The 20925-nt window shown below is 41.9% G+C and overlaps 2 protein-coding genes across 3 annotated transcripts; one reads left to right on the top strand and one right to left on the bottom strand.

The window, feature by feature from the left end:
- The first annotated feature begins 85 nt into the window (after positions 1–85).
- Positions 86–19990, top strand: DNAJC17 (DnaJ heat shock protein family (Hsp40) member C17). Its single transcript, XM_083509771.1, has 11 exons — positions 86–303; positions 2339–2408; positions 3359–3417; positions 4833–4920; positions 5291–5373; positions 5892–5988; positions 6869–6918; positions 7410–7487; positions 8238–8318; positions 9344–9466; positions 19793–19990. Exons 1-11 carry the CDS (start codon positions 226–228, stop codon positions 19913–19915), a joined length of 930 nt encoding a protein of 309 aa, XP_083365897.1. The 5' UTR covers positions 86–225; the 3' UTR covers positions 19916–19990.
- On the bottom strand, positions 13013–19786 carry LOC310710133 (uncharacterized protein C15orf62, mitochondrial). Of its 2 annotated transcripts, XR_014527849.1 has the most exons (3): positions 18036–19786; positions 14172–16571; positions 13013–13839 (listed from the first exon to the last, which is right to left on the bottom strand). XR_014527849.1 is itself a non-coding variant. In XM_083510671.1 (2 exons), exon 2 carries the CDS (start codon positions 16447–16449, stop codon positions 15907–15909), a length of 543 nt encoding a protein of 180 aa, XP_083366797.1. In that variant the 5' UTR covers positions 16450–16571; positions 18036–19785; the 3' UTR covers positions 15330–15906. The 2 variants fall into 2 exon arrangements, 1 of the variants encoding a protein (XP_083366797.1); XM_083510671.1 differs by lacking the exon at positions 13013–13839 and having other exon boundaries at positions 15330–16571; positions 18036–19785.
- Positions 19991–20925: the final 935 nt, after the last annotated feature.

The following is a 20925-nucleotide window of genomic DNA, read 5'->3' as shown; positions in this document are numbered from 1 at the left end:
CTAGGTCCGAGGAATGACGGGAATCGTAGTTCTGGCCACACCCGGGAAGGGGAACTGCTGAGGAGGCAAAGACTGCGTTTCCCAGCAGCCTCAGGGCAGCGCGAGTCGCTGTTGGGGCGGCGGGCGCGGGTAGCCTAGCTGAGGAAAGGCAAGCTCGGTCGGGCAAGTCGAGGGAGTAACAGCCGCTTTGGCTCTGTAGAGAAGCGGATCGGAGCGGGAAGAGAAATGGCGGTGGATAAGGAGCTGCTGGAGTTGGACTTGTACGCGCTGCTGGGAGTTGGCGAGAAGGCGTCGGATAAAGAGGTCGGGAAGGCCTCGGGCTGAGGGGAGGGAGAGGCGGCGGTGGCGGCCGCTGGAGATCCCTGAGGGCCCAGCCGGACCTTCGCAGGCCCCCGAGGGCCAGAATTATAGCAGGGGGCTCTGTCCCTGCCGCTCCTTACGGGACAAGACCTCAGGGTCCTCGATCTGTTGGTTCAAGGGCCAATGGCCTAAAGTATTGATGCTATACTGTACACACTTTACTAGGGGCCACTTGGCACTGTACTCGATGGGTCCCCCTTCTGAGTTCCCCAGTAAACCTGAGATGCGCCGGGGTGCAGCCCTGCGCGCATTCTTCAAATGCGATCATACTACTGTTTTTTTCATAGTCATTATAGGAGGAACCACGACGGTCATCTAGTTCAAACCTGCAGTGCAGGAGTCTTTTGTCCAACGTGAGGCTCGAACCCACACCGTGGAATTAAAGTCTCTTGCTCTTCCAACCGAGCCCTCTCTCATAGAATGGTAGAGTTGGAAGGGACCCCCGAGAGTCATCTAGTCCAAACCCCCCCCCATGCAATGCAGGAATCTCACCTAGATCATCCATGACGGGTGGCCATCGAGTCTCAGCTTGAAAACCTCTGAGGAAGGACAGTCCACCACCTCTCGTGGGAATCTGTTTATGATAGGCTTTGCAAGTGTGTGGTACTGGACTGCATGAATGAACTGTGATTTGAGATGGCCCCTTGGGTTTGCTTTGGATGCTTGAGGTGGTGAGTATAATGATGGGGGAGGTGAACTGTGAACTAGGAAGTCCTTGGTTTGCATCCAGTCCTGGCCACAATTCTTTCAGTCTCTCCATCTGGCATAAATTAATAATAATGCCGTCTTACTTTGTGTGGGCAAACATTGTGGCAACCTTGCAAGTATGTTCCTAAAAAGTTGCTAGAAGACTTATTTTTATTTGTTATCCTGATCCCCTCACCCCCATTTGAGGCATTTTTTAAAAAGCCAAATTTGAACATGTTTTCCTTCCTAGAGGTGATATTTCCTTGTTACAGGCAAGCATTTTAGAAGCTTCTTCAAAGCATGTTTGTAACAGTTTCTGCAACAGTGGGTATTAAGCACTTTGAGTAGTCAAATAGTGTTGTTATATATTATTGTGTTAATATTTTGCTTTAAGTTTAAGGATCAATGGCTTTCAAGTTGTCTTTTTAGTACTCATTTGGTCCACTAGGTGGTGCCTAAATACCAGACGTCCGTAGGTACTGTATATTGACAGAACTTTTTAAGGTAGCTATCTTAGAATAATAAGACACTGCTTTCGTATGAAAATGTTTCTGATAAGGAGTATTAATGTTAAAATGAATGCATGTGATCTATACTTCATAGTATCTCTGTTGTGACAGAATTGTACTGCTGGAAAGATGCTAACAACATCTGATCCAGCAACCTGAACAGAAGAAAGATTCAGTGTCTTAACAGTCTCACACGGATTTTCAATGTGCCAGAGAACTCAGAGGTGCCTTACTGAGAAGATCAGTAATACAGTTTTTCCAGCACTACTGAACAACCCATCAAATGTGCATTTGCAAGGATGGGTTGAGGCTTCTGGAGTGCACTTTTGATTCACAGGCAGAAACAGCAAGAACAATCAGGGCTGGCCAACATGGAACTCATGTAGTATTTTGTAGCTTCTGGCCAAGTGTCAGCACATGTTCAGCTCCTATCAGGCCAGGTTGTTGCCATTGGATGGAATCAGCGAAACAGTTACTTTGACAAATAAAATATTTTTATTTACCTGAGCAACTGCAGTCCAAGCATTGAGGATGCATTAGGCAGCAGGTGTGTTTGTCATATCTACAGCAGTGTTATACCAGGGTTGTTTGGTATAAGGTAGGCCTGCATTTGGGCAGATAACCTCTGGCAGCAAAACAAACCTCTTAAAAGAATGAGCTTATTTTTAAACTTTTCCTATTTACTTTGAGTTGCCTGTTGCCCTATCTTCTACATAACTGAATACTGCCTTAATCTGCTAATCACACTGTTCATTGCATTGTTTTTGCTCTGTCATTTACAGATTAAGAAAGCCTACAGACAGAAGGCCTTGTCCTGCCATCCAGATAAAAATCCAGACAACCCCAAAGCAGGTATGGAAAGTATTCATAGACACTTTTAGCTTTTATTGACTGTTTTCCCTGTGTGATCACTAGAAGTGGCTAGATTTATCCAGAATTACACTGGTGTGTTTTATTGGTAATAGATGGAATGTTCTGGATATCAGTATCTAGGCTTGATTATTTATGTGACCCTTTAATCACATGAAGCCTATTGTGTACCAGGTCCATTGGTTGTCAAATGCTGCAGTTTTTAGGCCTGCTAAAACCATAGGATTGGCAGGTACCACAGACAGAGCTTTTTTGTGGTAGCCCCCGATATTTGAGGCTCCCTCAGAAATTGTGAATGGACCCCCATTATTTGAGTCTTAAGCAGATTTGAGATTTTTATTGTTCTTCTACGCTTTTGTTGATGGTTTTATGTGGGCTTCATCTTTTAGCTGCTGCTATTCTAGATGTTTAATTTACTGACTTCTGTTAATTCTGTAATTGCTCAATATGTTATATTTATTGCTGCAAGCTGCCTTACAATGTTCATAAGCTTATCTGGGGGGGATATAAATATATTCAATTAAATGATGACTCAGCAATATTTTGTATTCAGAAGGGGCTAATTGTTTGAGATTCAGGACAAACAAAATAAAATGTATTTTCCTACATGATTGCTGAGTTCTGCTTTCACACTGTCCAAGGTTGTGTCCTCTGAATACAAGTTACTAGGCATCACCTGTAAGTTTAGAAATAAGATATTAAGAATAATATCTGATCCTTGCATAAGGGATGAACTGTATTTTAGATGGAGCAAACTGGAAGTTCTGAAGTTATGGTGAGGATTGACTTTCAAATATTGTAAGAAGCTTTGTTGTGTTCTCTGAAATGATTTACTCAGACAAATTTCAGACAATCATTTACTCAGTTCTATATCTAGGAATTGTATGCATTCTCTTATTGCTGTTTCATTTTTTTCACTTTCTGTTTCCTAGCTGAGCTCTTCCATCAGTTGTCTCAAGCTTTGGCAGTTTTAACAGATGCAGCAGCAAGGGTGAGTTATTTTAATGCTCTGTTAGAACGCCAAGCATTTTCTGGCTCTGCTGTTAGACATGAATACTTGGAAAAGAAAAGTGCAGTCAGAAACTTATTTCAGGCCAGTACAAGCCAACAACTTGTTTCTGACTGTTCCCTTACATATCTCTGGATAGCTTATGTACAGAAATTCCCTACTTCTCTCAGCAATAGACTCCTATTCTAAACCGTGAGTGGCTGAGGCTGGGTCATACTTGCATGGAGGGAGAACTCTATAATCATCAGAGGTCATTTGAGCCTCCAATGACAGAGATGGATCAAAGAATACTCCCAGACTGCACACCTGCTCCTTCTGGAGAAGTGCTACCCAATCCAGAACAGACAATTGGCCTATCTCCCAGAAACAGGAGCTACCCAGTCACAAGACCTCCATCTTTCCAGGATTCAAGCTCAGTTTATTGACTCTGATCCAGGCCACCACTGCATCTTGCTCCACACTCAGTTGTAATGGAGAAATAAAGTTGAGTTTCATCAGGGCAACACCTTGCTCCAAAACTCCAAATGACTGCTTCCAGTGGCTTCATATAGATGTTGAATATCACTGGGAACAATATAGTGCCCTGTTGCACCTCATAGTGTAAATGTGTTCGTTGATCTTGGGGAAGGTTAAAACTAATTTATTCTTGCCTTGGAGGCTCGATATGAATCCTTCATTTCAAACTGATCGCTGATAGCTTGGGATGGAAGAGATTTTTGGCATTATGATCAAGTATTTAGGTTCTAAAATGAGCTGGGTTCCACTTATCTGAGTATATAATACTTCATATGAAGAAATAAGATGGAATTTTTAAAAAATGTGAGAGAGATAGAGGGAGAACTATATGCACAGTTTTAAACTCATTTGCTGCAACAGATTTTATTACTGAAAAAAGTAACTGCTTTTTTCATTGGTTTTCTCCTGTATTTTGAACTGCTGTGACATGAAAGCAGGTAGAGCTCTTGCAATTCCATTGTTCTTGCCCATTCTTTGGATCCCTGTTAAAAGCTGCAAGCAAAACTGTACCTGTTGTCAACACCTGTTGTCAGTATGTTTCAGACCATGCTGCCCCTGCAGTGCTAGCATTAAACTGGGCTAGTGATCTAATACAGACATTATAAGTAAGATGTATACTTCAGAATACTTTCAAACATTTGTATCTTTCTTGATTTTACATATTCTGGTCCATCTTTCTTTCCTCCATTTGTGGACATTACTAATGTTAGTTGCTGAGAAGTCTCGAATTATTAAAAATTTTATCCTTGTTAAACACAATCTGAATGTCCATGACACTTGCAGATTTTTGTTTTGTTTTAATTTTAATATTTCTAGATATGTGATTGAAACTTTCATTTTGTTTTGATTTATTATTTTTTCTTGTCCTATCACTACTGCAGGCAGCATATGATAAAGTGAGGAAAGCAAAGAAACAGGCAGCAGAAAGGACTCAGAAACTTGATGAAAGGAGGAAAAAAGTCAAACTTGGTATGTAAATCTAGAATATTCTTTTGCATATGGAGCAAATGCCAGGTTGCAGGATCCTTGCCATTTGTTTATGTCTGCAATTCGTTTGTTTTCATTAAAATTTGAGGAGGTATCAGTAGGTGCTCTTAAATATACTGTACTGTGAGCAGTGATTCATTCTGTTAGAAATGAATCTCAGGAAAAACCAATCTGTTTGGGTTTGTCCTATCTTGGAATCATAGAACTGTAGAGTTGGAAGGGACCACAAGGGCCATCTAGTTCAACCTCCTGCAATGCAGTAATCTTTTGCTCAACGTGGGGTTTGAACCCACGACCCGGAGATTAAGAGTCTCCTGCTCTACCAACTTGTGGACTTCTTCTTTTGCTATAGATCTTGAAGCCCGGGAAAAAGAAGCCCAGTCCCAGGTTAGCAAGGAGGAAGAGATCCAGATAACTAGAACATTAGAGCAAGAGGTAAGGGTAGCAACCAAACAAAATGTTATTTTATATCAGAAATGAGGATGGGATCCTTTATGTGCACAGCCATTATAAAGAGCAGAAAGTTAATGGTATTGAAAGATAAATTATGCTGGCAGCCTATAGGAGTAGCAACATTGAGGTTCAGGCTGTGTGAAAACATGGCATAAAGGGATTAGAAACTTGAGGGGCATAGTTCAGTGGTAGAGTGTGCTTCACATGCAAAAGAGCCTAGGTATTGATCCTTGGCATCTCCAGGTAAGACTCCTTTCTAAAAAAAACCTGTAGAGAGAGATAGTTTAACTTTATATAAGGCTGCTTCCTGTGTATCTATTCTTCCCTTAAAAAAAAAAAAACACTTTTCAATTTGGCTGTTGTTGCTATACAGGAGACTGCTGGTCTATTCCTTGTGACACTTTCTTCATACCTACAAGTTAAAGAGTAGATTGTTTTGTAACAGCCACTTTTCTTGGCAACATGGCCACCATTTTTTTGCCTTCTGCCTCTTTCCCCAGATCCTACGGTTACGTGAGGAGGGATCCCGCCAGCTGGAGGAACAACAAAAACTTATCCAGGAACAAATACGACTTGAGAAAGAACAGCGAGTGCGAGGTAAGGCCAGGCAAGGTCTGAGCCTCTGCCTGCCACAAAGTTGTCTTGCCCCGGTTCTCTTCAGAACACGCCCATGGGTGCTCAAAGCCAGTTTGCTTTTGTTGTTAAGGAGTACATGCCTGTAGAAAAATAGCCTTTTCTCTGCTGCATCTCTTGTTGTGGAGCTTAGTGGCAGAATATTCTTTTATTAAGTAGAAGAGTTAAATTGGGAGATGTACAGCACACTCCTATTCATGCCTGCTAAGAAGTAAATTGAGTTCAGGGGGACCTTCTCCCAGGATTATAGCTCTGGTCTCTTCTAAGCTGTGCCACTTGTTTCCTTTTTCACCCCAGGCAGATGTGGAAATGAGGAGGGTATTGACGATTATTTTAATGAATGTTTGCAAAGAACTTTGCAATATTTGTTATAGATTTTTCAGTACCAGTTGGCATGTGAGATTGGTTTATGAACATTCAGTGCTATTTTTATCCTCCCACCCCAAATTTTATTTACTACATTTATATACCACCTTTATCGTCCAATAATCTGAAGTTGGTGTACATAGTGTGATGTGTCCCCCCCCCATTTCATTCTCACAACAACCCTGTGAGGTAGGTTAGGCTAAGAGATGGTGACTGGTCCACGGTCACCCAGTGAGCTTCATGGCTGAGTGAAATTTTCTCACTGTCATTGGAGCCCTACTTCTGGAAGTAACAAGAGTCAAAATAGAACCCCCTTTTAACTTTCGTAGCTATCAGGATAATTGCCAACCTACACCCAAATCCCCTGTGGTGGAGTTTAAATCAAGCTAAGGATATGTAGAACATAGACTTTCTTGAGTATTTTCAATCATTAAATGTCAGTGTAGTTTTCATTTTCTTTTTCTTTTTCTTCTTTGAGGCAAACATGATGGGTATGGAGAGGAGGGCAAAGGAACACCCAAGCTCAAAGTAAGACATTCCCAAAAATTGAGCTATGAAGAGAGATGAGCAACTAACTTATCATTCCATCAGTAGAAGCCACATGGATCGCCTCTGGCCACACAGAATGCTGGACTGTCTCTGGCATCCTCGCTGCTTACTGGAATTGTCACTTACTTCATCTTAATGTGTTCCTTGCACTTTAATCTAGAATCTAGGCACTAGGATGAAGGTAATTAGAAGTTAAGTCTCTGTGACTTGGGATACTGACAGGTTGCCAGATGCTGCTTGATGTATGTAGTAATTTTCAGATCTTCTAAATGTGAACTTTTCCCTGTGCCTAGGACTATGTATATCTGTCCCTGTGCAGTGTAGACATTCCTTTTAGTATGTCAAATTTTAACATCTGAATCTATTGCCTCTATAGCATCACAGATGTAAAACCAAGTGCTAGATTCTGCTATATATTGCATCCAGTACATTGAACAGTGTGAAATTAATTTCTAACTTTTCCTCATCAGCTACGCTGGAAATGCAAGAAAGAAGATGAAACTAAAGGAGGCTACTCAAAAGAAGTTCTTCTGCAAATCCTACAAAAGGTCCTGTTCCAAAATGCTCCTTTCACCTTGGTTGGTTGGTTTTGCCTAGCAAACTGTAAGAATAAGCAAAGAAAGTTGATATCTTCATAAACTAATGAGGCCCTCCCATGGTAATTATAAATCATTCCATTCCTTTTTGTTGGTACAGGAGGACAGCATAAGGAATTTATTAACTTGTCAGCTAATATTTAATACAACCAATATATCCCTGTGGTATGACTCATAAATAATTTGATGGTGTGGTTTAACGCGTGATCTTTACTTCATCCCTATTTGTACTTCAGTAACTGCTAGGCAGATTTGACTAGCTTGGGCTTACTCTCTCTCACTCTCTCTCTCTCTTTTTTTTTGGTGAACAATGAATTCAGAACTAGGCTGGAACAATAACCTCATTCATTACATCACATGATGATGATGTTCTATGGGGTTTTGCTGTGAGAGTGTGATCTGTGAACTGACTTATGGCTGTGTTGCATTTCAAGCTTGTTATGATGACCTTGGCCTCAAATCAATGGCTGCTATTGTAATATCTCTAAAAACTTTTTAACTAGCATTTTGACATGATTATGCATAGTATATCTCAGCACAAAATGTACTCTTCACCAGTATTGTATCTCATCCCACTTCAGTCCTTTTTCCATTTGTTATTTATGGAGACTTTGGCAAGAGCTGTCATATATCACATTTTAGAACATACGGTTTCTCCCCTAGACCTATGTCTGACTTTACATTTCTTATTGATTCTGGCAGTATGGCGAGGTTCTGAATTTGCTAATCTCTAGCAAGAAGACTGGGAGTGCAGTTGTGGAATTTGCCACGGTGAAAGCTGCTGTAAGTTTTTTGACTTGGGAATTTCTCAGTGCACCTTTATGGTGGTATATATTGGCCTTTATGGAAGAAGGTATCATTAGAAGTCTTTCTATGACTCTTCTACATCAACTGGGCTTCCCCCACCCAACCCTTACGACTGGCGCAGAAAGCAGGGCCAGTTCCCCATCTTTCAGCAACGGGTGGGTGTTTATAGAGGGGTGGGAGGCTCTGAGAAACTTCACCAAAACGAAGGGAAAGCATTTATTGCAGTTTAGGAAACCATACTTAAATATTTCTATATAGATAAGTAATTTATGTGAATAGAGTTTCTTGATACTTTAAACACCCACTCTGAGTAACAAAACCAGCCCCTGAGTAACAAAATTATCATGGTAAAACCTTCTCCCATCAGTATGCAAATACCACTATCAAGATAGTTACCAGTAAACCCTAAAACGCTACATCTGATTTTGTTATTGTTACTAGGATGCTTCTCTCCATATTATGATGAGCCTTAGATGCAGAAGAAAACCTTAATGAAGTTAGGAAGGAATTTTCCTCCCATTAGATTATCTGACTATTTTACTTTTCACCCTTCCATACAGTACATTTAGTGTGGTTTGCTTTAAGCAAGCTGGATTTGTTTTACTTTTCCCACAAGCTCTCCCCTATCACATGGTGCATCCATGTGGCACTGGCATGCACTCTCTCACATTAATGTGTGCACACAAGCCTACTGATGAAAATGGGATGGGCTAATCAGGGACTGGGAGGGGCTCATATACAAGCTTGGAGGGGTTTTCAGCTCCAACTAGCACAACCTTCCCCAACCTGATGCCCTTGAGATGTTTTGGACTCCAACTTCCATCAGCCCAGCATAATCAGTGGTTGGGGATAATGGGGATTATAGTCCAAAACACCTGGAGGGCACCAGGTTGGAGAATGCTGATCTAGCATAATTGTTTAATCAATTGACCTGTGGCTATTCTGTTATTCTGGGCTTAGTATGGGAAGCATGAAATGAAGAGGCTGTTTTTATTCATTAGGAGATGGCAGTGAAGAATGAAGTTGGCCTGATAAGCAATCCTCTAAAAATCTCCTGGCTAGAGGGCCAACCACAGAGCAATCCTGTGTTTGCTGATGGCACCAGCCTGCCACAGATATCCAAGGTAGGACCAATACAAGCTGCGACTTTTGCATTTGGTGATTCTTAAAATCTGTTTGAACTCTGCATACACCTGGTATGGGCACTAGCAAAAATATTCTGTTCATTTTGTACTTTTGCCTTGGGAAGCATTCACTGAGCAACTGTAAGCCATTTAAAGTTTTTCATTTATGAACTTGTTCTAATGAAAACAGGTATAAATCTGGCTTGATGTTGAGCTTGTATAGATATGATCTGCTGCAGCACTAATTGGGCTATTGCTAAATGGAGTAAGAGAGAGGATCCTGTGTGATGTTTGCTTTGTTTAGGGTTGGGCTGAAGAAGTACATGCACAGTTGATGAAAGATGAGCCTTGGGAAGCGATCTCTTCTGAGAAACTAGATTGGGGCAGATAATTCTCCCACAAAAGGAAAGGCTTGTTTTACTGATGAAACTCATGGTTTTAGAGCAGTGGTGGGAAACCTCCAGCCCAGCATCAGCTGATGGTCAGGTCTTGCAAAGCCCTGTGCAGAGCGCTTTGCAAGACCAGGAAGTAAGCAGATCATCACCACTTTGTGCACTGTGTATTTGCCACCCACCTGTCAATTTTGTGGGGAGGGGATGTGGGGACAGATCCAGTTCCCCACCCCTGCTTTAGAGTATATGTTCTCTTCTGTTTGTTGAAAAAGTCCCATCATTGGAAAAAGGCCTACAAACGTGATGCACTGCCTGCAAATCTGCTAGGTAAAATAAACCCCTGTGATCTGTTTGAAAGCAGATCTAAGCTATATGTTCCTCACATCCCCAAACGTGGATTTGCTTTATTGCACCATTTCAATATTACATTTATAAAGACTGTTCTAATGTTTCTAGAACTTCCCCTGCTCTGTTGAAGGCAGGGGAATTGGCGTCGTAGAGTGCAAGATCATCTGAGCTTCCATTTTATATTTGAAGCTTCATTTGTTTTTACTTTTTCATTTATAGCTTGTTGTGTCTTGAATCAGAGCACCTATTGTTAGTCATAAATGAAATAAGTCTTCATGTGTTAAGGACAAAACAGACTAGACAAATGGGTGATGGAGGGAAGTGGGAACATGTAAATACCACTTTATTATCTTGATTTGGACTGTATCTATTATAGATATGTGAGATGGGAATGCCCAGCTATTCATTCTGCACATGCAGATATTCTTTAAAAGCAAAAGAAAAGAGAATTCTGGGCCAAAGTCTGTCCTCCTTTTCTCTGTGCACATGGCTTGAATAGCTTTTTCAATAGTGTGTGGGTGGAAAGGTAGCAGCTGTCTACTTAATGAGCAGGTATTCTGGTATTTTCTCAGGTGAGGCTGTTATTTGCGTCTTCCTTTGTTTTGCTAGCCGGTTACTTTGTGTTTAATTCCAAGTAGTAGTTCCTGAGAAACTGCCTCTCAGCCTCCCTGAGGTTTTCTTTGAGCCTGGATGGCTCCATCTAGGGAGCACTTTCAGCTCTTTTCAAAGAGTGACTTTCCTGCCCGACTCCACAGGGCTGTGTGTTTATGGCCACAAATAGTCTTGCCTGGAGTGCAGTAGGGAACAAATGTTGTGACAGGTTGTGCTGAACTAGGTGGAATCCAGCAGTACTTTCCGGGTTGTTTAGGGCCAAGAGATGTTTTTCTCCCTTGCGCAATATAGGCGAAGCTACTGGGCATGATAGCTATGCCCTGCCTCCCCAGCCAGAGGCAGTAATGCTTTTCAATACCAGTTGCAGGAAACCACAGGAGGGGAGAGTGCTGTTGTGGTTGGGTCCTGCTTGTTGGTTGGCCATTGTGAAAACAGGATGCTGGACTAGATTGGTCACTAGCCTGATCCATCAGACTCTTACACTCTTATCACAAACAATGCCTATAAAAGATGTTTTCTCAGGACTGAAGAGCAACAGTTGTCTCCAAACAGAAGCTCTTGTTGGTTTTCAAGTTAGCTTATTGCTTCTTATGAAGCCTCTGGCTTATGACGTGAGTTTATCTTGGCTTGTTTCCGTTCCATATGTTTCTTACTGGGAGCCCATATATTCTGCCTGCTGCACAGGATTAATGTGTATGAACCCAAGCTGGGAGCTGTGACTGAGTTCATAGCTCTGCGGAAGTGCTAGATGCTCTGATACAGAGGCCTTCCAGCTACTTGCTGGAGTGCAGACATTGGGATTGTGCTATTCTGAACTCTTTCTTAGATGATACCTTAGCAAGCTTTGTATTTGGACACATAGCAGCACCTTTCAGTGGGATGTACCGTATTTTTCGCCCTATAGGAGGCACTTTTCCCCCTCCAAAAATGAAGGGGAAATGTGTGTGCGTCCTATGGGGCGAATGTAGGCTTTCGCTGAAGCCTGGAGAGCGAGGGGGGTCGGTGCGCACCCACCCCTCTCGCTCTCCAGGCTTCAGGAAGCTATCCGCTAGCCGTGGGAGAGTCGCGTGGCTCTCCCACAGCTAGCGGAGAGCTTGCCGGCACCCAGAAGCTTGGGGCGCGCTGAGCTCAGCACGCCCCAAGCTTCGGGCTTCGCACAGCGCTCCGCTAGCCGTGGGAGAGCTGCGCGACTTTGCACAGCTCTCCCACAGCTTGTGGATAACAGCCTGTTCTGGGGGCTGGGGTTGGGGGAAGCTCGGGCTTCCCCCGCCCCAGCCCCGCACCTGGGGGGGAAATAAAAAAAAATTCTTTATTCCCCCCCCCAAAAAAACTAGGCGTGTCCTATTGCCCGGTGCGTCCTATGGGGCGAAAAATACGGTAATTGCAATTCATGTAATTCCTGGATTCACTACTGGTTTTTCAGTGGGTTTCCAGCTAGAAGGGATACAACTGGTATGCCTTTCAGGTTGGAGATAAACTCCAGTACTCCCCCCCCCCCCGAAGTAATAGTTTCCACCTAAGCTAACTGACATGCTAGTTTTTATTAATCAGTTTTCATAAGAACTGGGATGGTTGCCTAAAATAGCAGGATTGCGTTTGATCCGAATGTTTTTATTATTATTAAAAAAATGCAGTAGGTGGATACTGATTTTTTACTTGAAAAGATAGTAAACTTCTGTACTGTAAGCTAAATTCAGTACAGAAAAAGCTGAATCTTGCAACCTGTGTAAATTACCTAAATGAAATAAACATCCATACATTACAACACAAAATATGGTAATATTCTTAATCAGGATACTTTAAAATTGCTTTTAGAATTTTTACAATTACACAAAAATATTAAACCTGTGAAAAGTTTACTTATATTTTGCATCCTTAGCCTTTGACAAGTGAAGTTCCAGTAAGCTTCACTTTGATATGCAAACTTTTTCCTGTTGCTTGTGCCATGCCTGCGGTGATCACCTTCCTTCCTCTTTTTGTATAATTACTCCTGAGGTGACATCACTGATTCCTTACATCCTTTCTACAGAAACTTCCCACAACTTATTTTGTTTGGCAGTACTTGAATATGAATGCTTGTAACTTGCTCTGTTCTTTCTCTTCCCAATTTTAAGTGACATCTTTTGTGTTAATGCCTCTTTATATTTTGGGATCCTCTTCCAATTCTGTCTGTATTTACATACTTAAAAAAAAGTTATTGAATTTTAATGACTAATTTACTTCAGCGCTTATCTCTTGACTTCTGTCTGCCCTGAGGCTCTTTCTACTATCCTGTTCATGTTTACTAGCCTTCCAATAAATACTTAACTTAGGTGCCCTCCTCCTGAAATATTGTAAAATCCATTAAGCATGTAGACTGTATACCCACACAGTGCTTGTTTTGTCTGTGCTGTCATCATGCTTCTAAAAGGAAACCTCTTGTGGCATTAACCTGTTTGTTGGCTTGCTCCTTGAGTTATGTGATGTTGCATACTTAATGAATTTTTTTGTTAGAAAAAGTATATGTTATCTGCAAAGATGATTCAAAAGCAGATGCTTTTTTGCAGCAGAGACACTAGCTTGGCACTTGAACCAGGACAAATCTGCTATTCATTTATTTCATAACATTTCTACACTGCATGATTGTAAAAATAAATAAATAAATCTCAAAGCTGTTTACAAAAAGATAAAACAACAGAATCAAGAAAAATCCACAGCCATACTTTAAAACATACAAAAGTTAAAATACTAAAACATTAAAATTACCTCAACTTTTTAAGCATCTGAGTAAGCATCACTTTTTGTGCTGGAGTGGAAACTGTCTGGCATGCTAGCTGAAAAGTTATGCCAATATACATTGCTGTAGAGCAGGGGTGGGAACTAGATCCATTCAGCGGGCCAGATCCTGGGTTCTGCTAACCCTGGTAGGCCACTTTGACAGGTGGGCAGGGCCCTACCCACCTGTCAATCTGACATTGAGTGACATGTTCCCTGCTAGAAAAGGAAAAACAAGCTTGAAGTCACCCCCTGTCAATGAATAGACTTACAGTGGTGCCCCGCAAGATGAATGCCTTGCAAGACGGAAAACCCGCTAGACGAAAGGGTTTTCCGTTTTTGAGCTGCTTCGCAAAACGAATTTCCCTATGGGCTTGCTTCGCAGGGTTTCCTGCGAGTGTTCCGATTCCCCCCCCTTTCCCCCCTTTTTCTAAGCCACTAAGCCGCTAATAGCCTTTTAGCCGCTAAGCCGCTAAACCTTTAATAGCCGCTAATAGCGCTAAGCCGCTAAGCCGCTAATAGGCTTGCTTCGCAAGACGAAAAAACCGCTAGACGAAGAGACTCGCAGAACGGATTATTTTCGTCTTGCGAGGCACCACTGTACTCTTGCTGCCAGTCAGCCGATTGGATTAGTGACAGCACACAACTGGGAGTGTACTTTCAGACTCCTAGTTGTGCAGTAGCAGCCACATCTCCACCTGCCCCACATTTGATGTCACCTATGGCAGCAGGTTGGCGTGGTTTGGGAAAAACTGTCTCACGGGCCAAACTGGGACTTGCGTTGGCCCTAATGAGGACCGCGGGCCAGAGGTTCCCCACCCCTGCTTAGAGTATAGCGTGTTGTGTGTTTCTCACAAGGCCATCCTGTTAACCTGAGAAATCACTCTAAGCTCAGTTCTGACTCTTGACTTGTTTATAATGTGAAGCCAGAAGCAGAAACAAGGGTAAGAGTCCCTGGTTACTGAGGAACTCTTGGCATGCTGCAGCTTTATCTTGATGGCACAGTCATTATGGCAAGTATGCAAAAATGGGTGGAGTTCATAATTCAATTCAAGTGTTTGTTTTACAGAGGGCAAAACTACATGTGATGTTAGTCATGCTTTACAAACAAATATGCACAGCCTGACTGTTTTTATATTGAAGCAGCAGCAGCCATATGATTCCAATCTGCAGTACAGATAGTAAATTGCACCTTTGGAGGTAAATAGCAGCCAGTGATGCGGCAGTTTTCCACAGGAAAGCTATGTGAGGTGGTTGTTTTCTCTCTGAAATAAAAGCTGTGAGGTTTTGTATTCTTGTTTAAACGTGGAATTGTTGTTGATGGTTTGTATACCACCCTTCATCCATAGATCTCAGGATGGTTCGCAACATAAATTTACAATATAAAAAAGACTAAATGCATAATAAAAATAAGAACACACAAAAATAGCACTTGCATTTTGGTCCTGAGACTGACCTGCAATAGCAAGCAAGGGAGTATGACTGTGAATCCATCTACACATTTTAAGTGTTTGTTCAGGGCAGTAACTCAATAAATTATTTTGACATGGCCCTGGAGCCACATGATTTCATAAACAAGCCTTGGGACATGATATTTCTCACAAGGGGGTCTTAGGTGGTTTGGATATGCTTAGGAGAGCAGTAGCTGTTTGGTTTTCCTTTCAGTGGCCCCTTTCCTGCTCTTTCTAGAGGGTTTTCCCCAGTCACACTGTTACATGAGTGCTTGCCAATGGAAATTAAAGGAGACACAAATGAAGTACAGGAAGTACTTTTAATAAGGTCTAAAATATATATTCTCTTTCACATTTTACAATGGATTATTCATAGCTTATTGTGGAAGCAATAGTTATACACTTCCTTTCCCCTGTGACAAATAGAAAGAAAAACAATTGCTTTCCAATAATAGTCTGGCTTTCTAATAGCTTAAATATACCCATTAATGAGGAAAATATGCACCAGCATAAAGGAGGATGAACTTCAGTCATGTATAGTTCAAGGCTCTTCTACATCCATGAGTTCCTTATAGTTCCTTCATGTTACAACCACCCACCCTTTTCCAGACGCACATTAGTTGTAGAATCTCTGATACGGTCCAAATGTAGGAAGCATCTTGTCATAATGAAGTACTCTGAGTAGGAGTTCTTGGGAATATGTGATGAATGGAAATACAGTAATGCTAGTAAATTCCAAGTAGATACTGTGTTCAACTGCTAGCTGGTCTGCTGTTCTCAGTTCATTGAGAAAAGCAAAAAGCAGCCTCAGTTGCGTATAAGCAGTGAAGATGAGCCAGTGGTTCGGTGTAATTAATTCCTCTGCTTTTATTTGCAAGTCTAGCTAATCTGACAGTAAATTCTGGTTTCTGAGTGTCTGCAAAACATCATCAAGGAGTGAGGGCCCCAAATCCAATGTGAAAGAAAAAAAGGGGTCTAATGGATCACGAATAGGATTTCTGTAGCAGGAGGTGGTTTCAGAGAGCCACCAGTTTGTGGCTTGGTTCCTATAAAATAGGTCTGGCTGTGTTTGAGTGGCCTTGTGGAAATGACGTGAAGTGCTTGGGAAAGAAATGTCTGTAGAGGGAGAATCAGTGTGGTTTATTATATTGGGGCAGCTGGCACTGTCCAGATATAGCCGAGGTGGTTTGGGAGGTGGCAGTGGCTTGCTGAGTAGGTTTTGCTCGCTCTGACACGATAAATAGTCCGACTTTCCCGTCAAGTCTCTTGGGAGCTCCCTTTTGCTGTACTGTTGTCCACTGGTGTCTATTGTTTGGCTGTTATGATTCCAGATCGTGACTTGATTGCCCAGCTTTTTATGCCTCCTGAATGAGAGGCGCTTGAAGAAACCAGAGGATCTGATGGATCCTCTCCGCCAAGTGTCCATGGTGAGGGAAGCAATAAAAAAGGCTGGTGGCTCCCAACTGTGTGATGAAGGAGGCCAGAGGCCTCCGTGTTGAGCTTAATTGAGGCTTTCTGAGTCAGTGGGGAGCTTCTTTCTTCTAATTTCTGGAAGAAAAAAGAAAACCTAACAAGCTGGCTTCCCAGAGAAGGCAATACTTGACTTTTAACCCTCACTTCCACTAAAGAAATCATTGGGAAAGAGTTCTACCAACTTGACTTTCATGACCGTATTAGAACTGTAGAACTGTCCAAGTTATCAGTACAGTGGTACCTCGGGTTAAGTACTTAATTCGTTCTGGAGGTCTGTTCTTAACCTGAGACTTTTCTTAACCTGAAGCACCACTTTAGCTAATGGGGCCTCCTGCTGCTGCCACACTGCTGGAGCAGGATTTCTGTTCTCATCCTGAAGCAAAGTTCTTAACCCGAGGTACTATTTCTGGGTTAGTGGAGTCTGTAACCTGAAGCGTATGTAACCTGAAGTGTATGTAACCCGAGGTACCACTATATTTCAAAGAAAATGGTGAATGCATGTAGCATTTGCTGTCAAAGTCTAAATGTTAAGTAGACATACACAAAACACTTCAAGTATTGTGAATTTGAAAGCCAATCATAACTCTTAGTATGTAAATAGTTGTGTTTTAAAGCATTTGTAGTTGAGGTTCTGTCATCCCAGCTGGCTGAGATGCAGCAGATGAGTTATTGCAGTGTACAGGATAGGGCTTGACTCTTCTTATTCCTCTGCTGCTTGACTCTGCCATGCTTCTGCAGTAGCCTTTATTCAGGACAGTGGCAACCAGTATAGTACTATTTGAGAGAGAGTTACTGACCTATCTCCCATCATCATCAGCCTTCTTCCCTGCCTCCCTTCTTCAAATCACCTTCTTATCCAGTGGTCCCTTAGAACACCTCTCTGGTATTCTTCATTTCTATGTCTCCTTATCTGTCACCCCCATTAACACAATTTCCCACAGCTTTTTGTACAAATCCACATCACTCCTTTTTTTCTTCCTTCTACCTGCAATGGTCTTCCCATTTTCCATTTATCAGGCCACTTTCCTTTCTTTCTCTAGAGCTCTCTTTAAGACCAAATTATTTCCAAAAGAGTCTTTTCTGACCTACCCTGCCTTTGTTTCACTTGATCTGCTACCTTCCCTACCTCATTTCCTTCCTCAGTTGTTAGGCAAAATGAGGTACTATCTAATGCAGATTGAAAGCAGTAATGTGTCAGGACATACTAGCTTCATCTGCCACCTCAAGGTCACCAAACTCCACTTGCCCCTTTTAGCCCACTTTAAATCCTTACCACACAAAGAAATTATGGGGCTGCCAAATAAAGGGCTGTATATACATATCATCATCTCAACAAATTTACCCAGATTCTAGAGCACAAAGCAGCATCCATATGGTGGAATTGTTGAATGTTACATGACAGAAAAGTCATTATCGGTCTCTCATTACTGGATTGGCAGAGACGAGAATTAGCAAAACTATATTCATGAAGGATTTCTAGAGCTTAAGTAGTTGCAGAGCTTAACATTGAAGAAAATGAAATATAGAGTCGCTACTTACTGTGAGACAGAGGGGAATTTTGAAGGAAGTCCTTCCAGCCCAGGGCACAGCATACCTGTGTCCATGTTTAAAAGTCCACTGTATCTTCTCAGTTCTACCTTTAGAACACCATTCCTTCGGTGTTACTCCTTGCCCTTCTCACTCAGCCACTCATGTGTTTTGCTGGTGGCAATTCCTTTGTGCGTGTTCTGCGCCAAGCCCTTGCTGACTCAGTTACATCAGAAACTGGGATTTACACTATTAGTTAATTGCAGAGATTGCAGGAAGTAGGTGTGTAGACCTGTGAAGTGTCAGCCCACACATACAAAGCTTCAAGAGAATACAGGGCTTCTATGGAATACTACTTGAACAACTTTCAGTGTAGCTGCTGGAGGAGGGGGAGGACAAGGAAATACAGTAAGACCCAGTTCTGAATTGCAAGTTCAAGGGACCCGTGCATTTCTACCTAGGGTTGGATATGGGATCTCTCCCCGCCCCCAAATGGCACCTTCATGGTCAGAGGCAGTAAGATTCTGACTATCAGGCGTGGTGGAGAGACAGAAGCAAATAATCACGCTATGCTTGCAGCTGTCCAGGGACACCTGACTGGTGGTCACTCCTGGAGACAGGATGCTGAACCAGGAGGACCTTGGTCTGATCCAGTCCAGCAGATTTTTAAGCAGAGGTTGGATGGTCATCTACCATGGATGCTTTAGTGATTCCTGCACTGCAGGGGGTTGGACTAGATGTCCCTCGGGGTCCCTTCCAAGTCTACAGTTCTACGATTCTATTATTCTTTATATTGTATTCTTACACCATTATATGTTACATAAGCAATTAAGTCACAAATATAAGGTGCGAACTGCCTTCAAATTTTTTAAAAGGCCTGACTAATCAGGAATGTACAAAAATGGCTATTTTTACTCTGCTTTATGAATTGGATAGCTCCAAGCTGAAAATGAAAAGGTGTTGATTACTATTAAAGAGCCATGCCACCTATAAGTCCTCTTGAGACTCAACAACACTTAATGTTTAAGTATAGAATCTGTTTAATAGAGTGCTGAGAAATAAAATGACACAATTTCTAGGATAATGGTTCCACTGGTTTTACAGGATATTAGGCCAGGGGAATCCCCTCAATGTAAGATGTTTCGTTTTCAACAATTTTAGATTTGGGGATTTGTATTGTTCTCTTCTTGGAATCTGAGGAAGAAATCACTAGTTAAGATTCTGGAACCCTCCTCAAAAGAGTATTTGCAGTGCTTTGCCTATTCTTAATTAAAGTGATATTATGTTCCTGTAAAATTAAGGCAGTAGACAGTATTTTGATCCTAGAACATTTGTGATGCTGCTTTAGTACTTCCTGTTATATTGTAGCAAAAGGAAATTTATTTACCATTTATTACATTTCTGTTTCACTTTTTCATTAAGGAGCTAGCTTGGGTCTGTGTCCCCTTGCACACCCATTTTACCTTTACAACCACCCTGTGAGGTAGGCTACAATTACCTGTAGTAATGAGAACTGCCACAACTGTAATAGTTGAGAGTGGAGGAGCTTACTTATTATGGCATGACATTTTGCTTGGAGTGGCTACATTAGAGTTGTCCCCACTTCGGACAATCTTTATCACCAATAAACACTAGCTAGTAATGTCTGTAAGGTACTCTGCGCCAGAAGACCTCTTTTCTTGTGCCATTGTGGTGGTGTTTATTTTAGGACTTCTGAAAGAACTAGCAGGGATTCCACCTTACTTTTCCTGCCATCCCATTTTCTTTAGGGTTCAGTTGTCTCGGAGCGGGATTACGAAAGCCTCGTGATGATGCGGATGCGCCAAGCCGCTGAAAGACAGAAGCTGATTGAGCAGATGAAACAGGAAGATGAGGAAGAACCTTCCACATAGTACAAGGAGAGAAATAGCATTATCTTGTGTGTTTGCTTATACTTAAATTAAGTCAATAAATATCCTTTTTAAAAACAGTCGTTTTCTTTGAAAAATAAACTGATCATCCTCAATAAGGGTATAAATCTGGTAGTGTGTGGCTCTGCTTCTGCTTAGATATCGGGTGCCCACACTGTCAAAGCTACCAAGTCAAGTTTCTCCTCCCATTGACAGACCATGGGCTAGTTTTAATCTTATGGAAGCTGCCAGAAAATGGTTCCTGCTGTTGGCAACTCCACAGATGGGTATAAGTTATATAAATGATTGCCATGTTTACGAGCAACTTCTCCAGCAACTTCTGTGTTAAAAGGAATTGTGTGTCAAAGACACTGAAATGGTGATGTGATGAATAGACAGATCAGTTGCATTTATTAGTTGAGAAGAATTCACCAGAAGGTTGTCGTGCAATGGACCTTTGAGAAACCTACTGCTTCTGTTTCCACATGGAAGGCTTTTTTTTTTAAAGGGTTCTGAAGTACACTGGATGCACTCTCAAATCTGCAGCAATCATCATGGCAGGTATTGGTGCTGTTTTTGGTCTTTTCTCACTGCTCTCATTAACAGGGGAAACATGGAGATTATATATAATCAGTGTTGGCCACAGTACATGACCATATTTTCAAACACAAGGGGAGTAAATGGCTTGGCACTACACTACTAAATCAGTAAATAGCCCATGATACTGCCATATTCCTACAGCTTCTTGAAGAATGGAAGGCTGTACAAGTTGGGTGAGCTCAGTTGGAAGAGCATGAGACTTCAGTTGTGGGATTGAGCCCATTGGGCAAAAGATTCCTGCATTCCAGGGGGCTGGACTAGATGACCCTTGTGGTCCCTTCCAACTCTACAATTCTATGATTCTACTAAGACTGTGGGCCTCTGATTCATTATCTGGCAATGCAGGAACTGGCCCATATCCAGGGTCATTATCTGTGTACTTCTTCTAAAGCCTTTTAGCGGCAGCTGCTCAT

Source organism: Podarcis liolepis, assembly GCF_965112155.1.
Source record: "Podarcis liolepis genome assembly, chromosome: 1".
NCBI classification, from domain to species: domain Eukaryota; kingdom Metazoa; phylum Chordata; class Lepidosauria; order Squamata; family Lacertidae; genus Podarcis; species Podarcis liolepis.
This window is presented reverse-complemented; position numbering and strand designations above follow the sequence as displayed.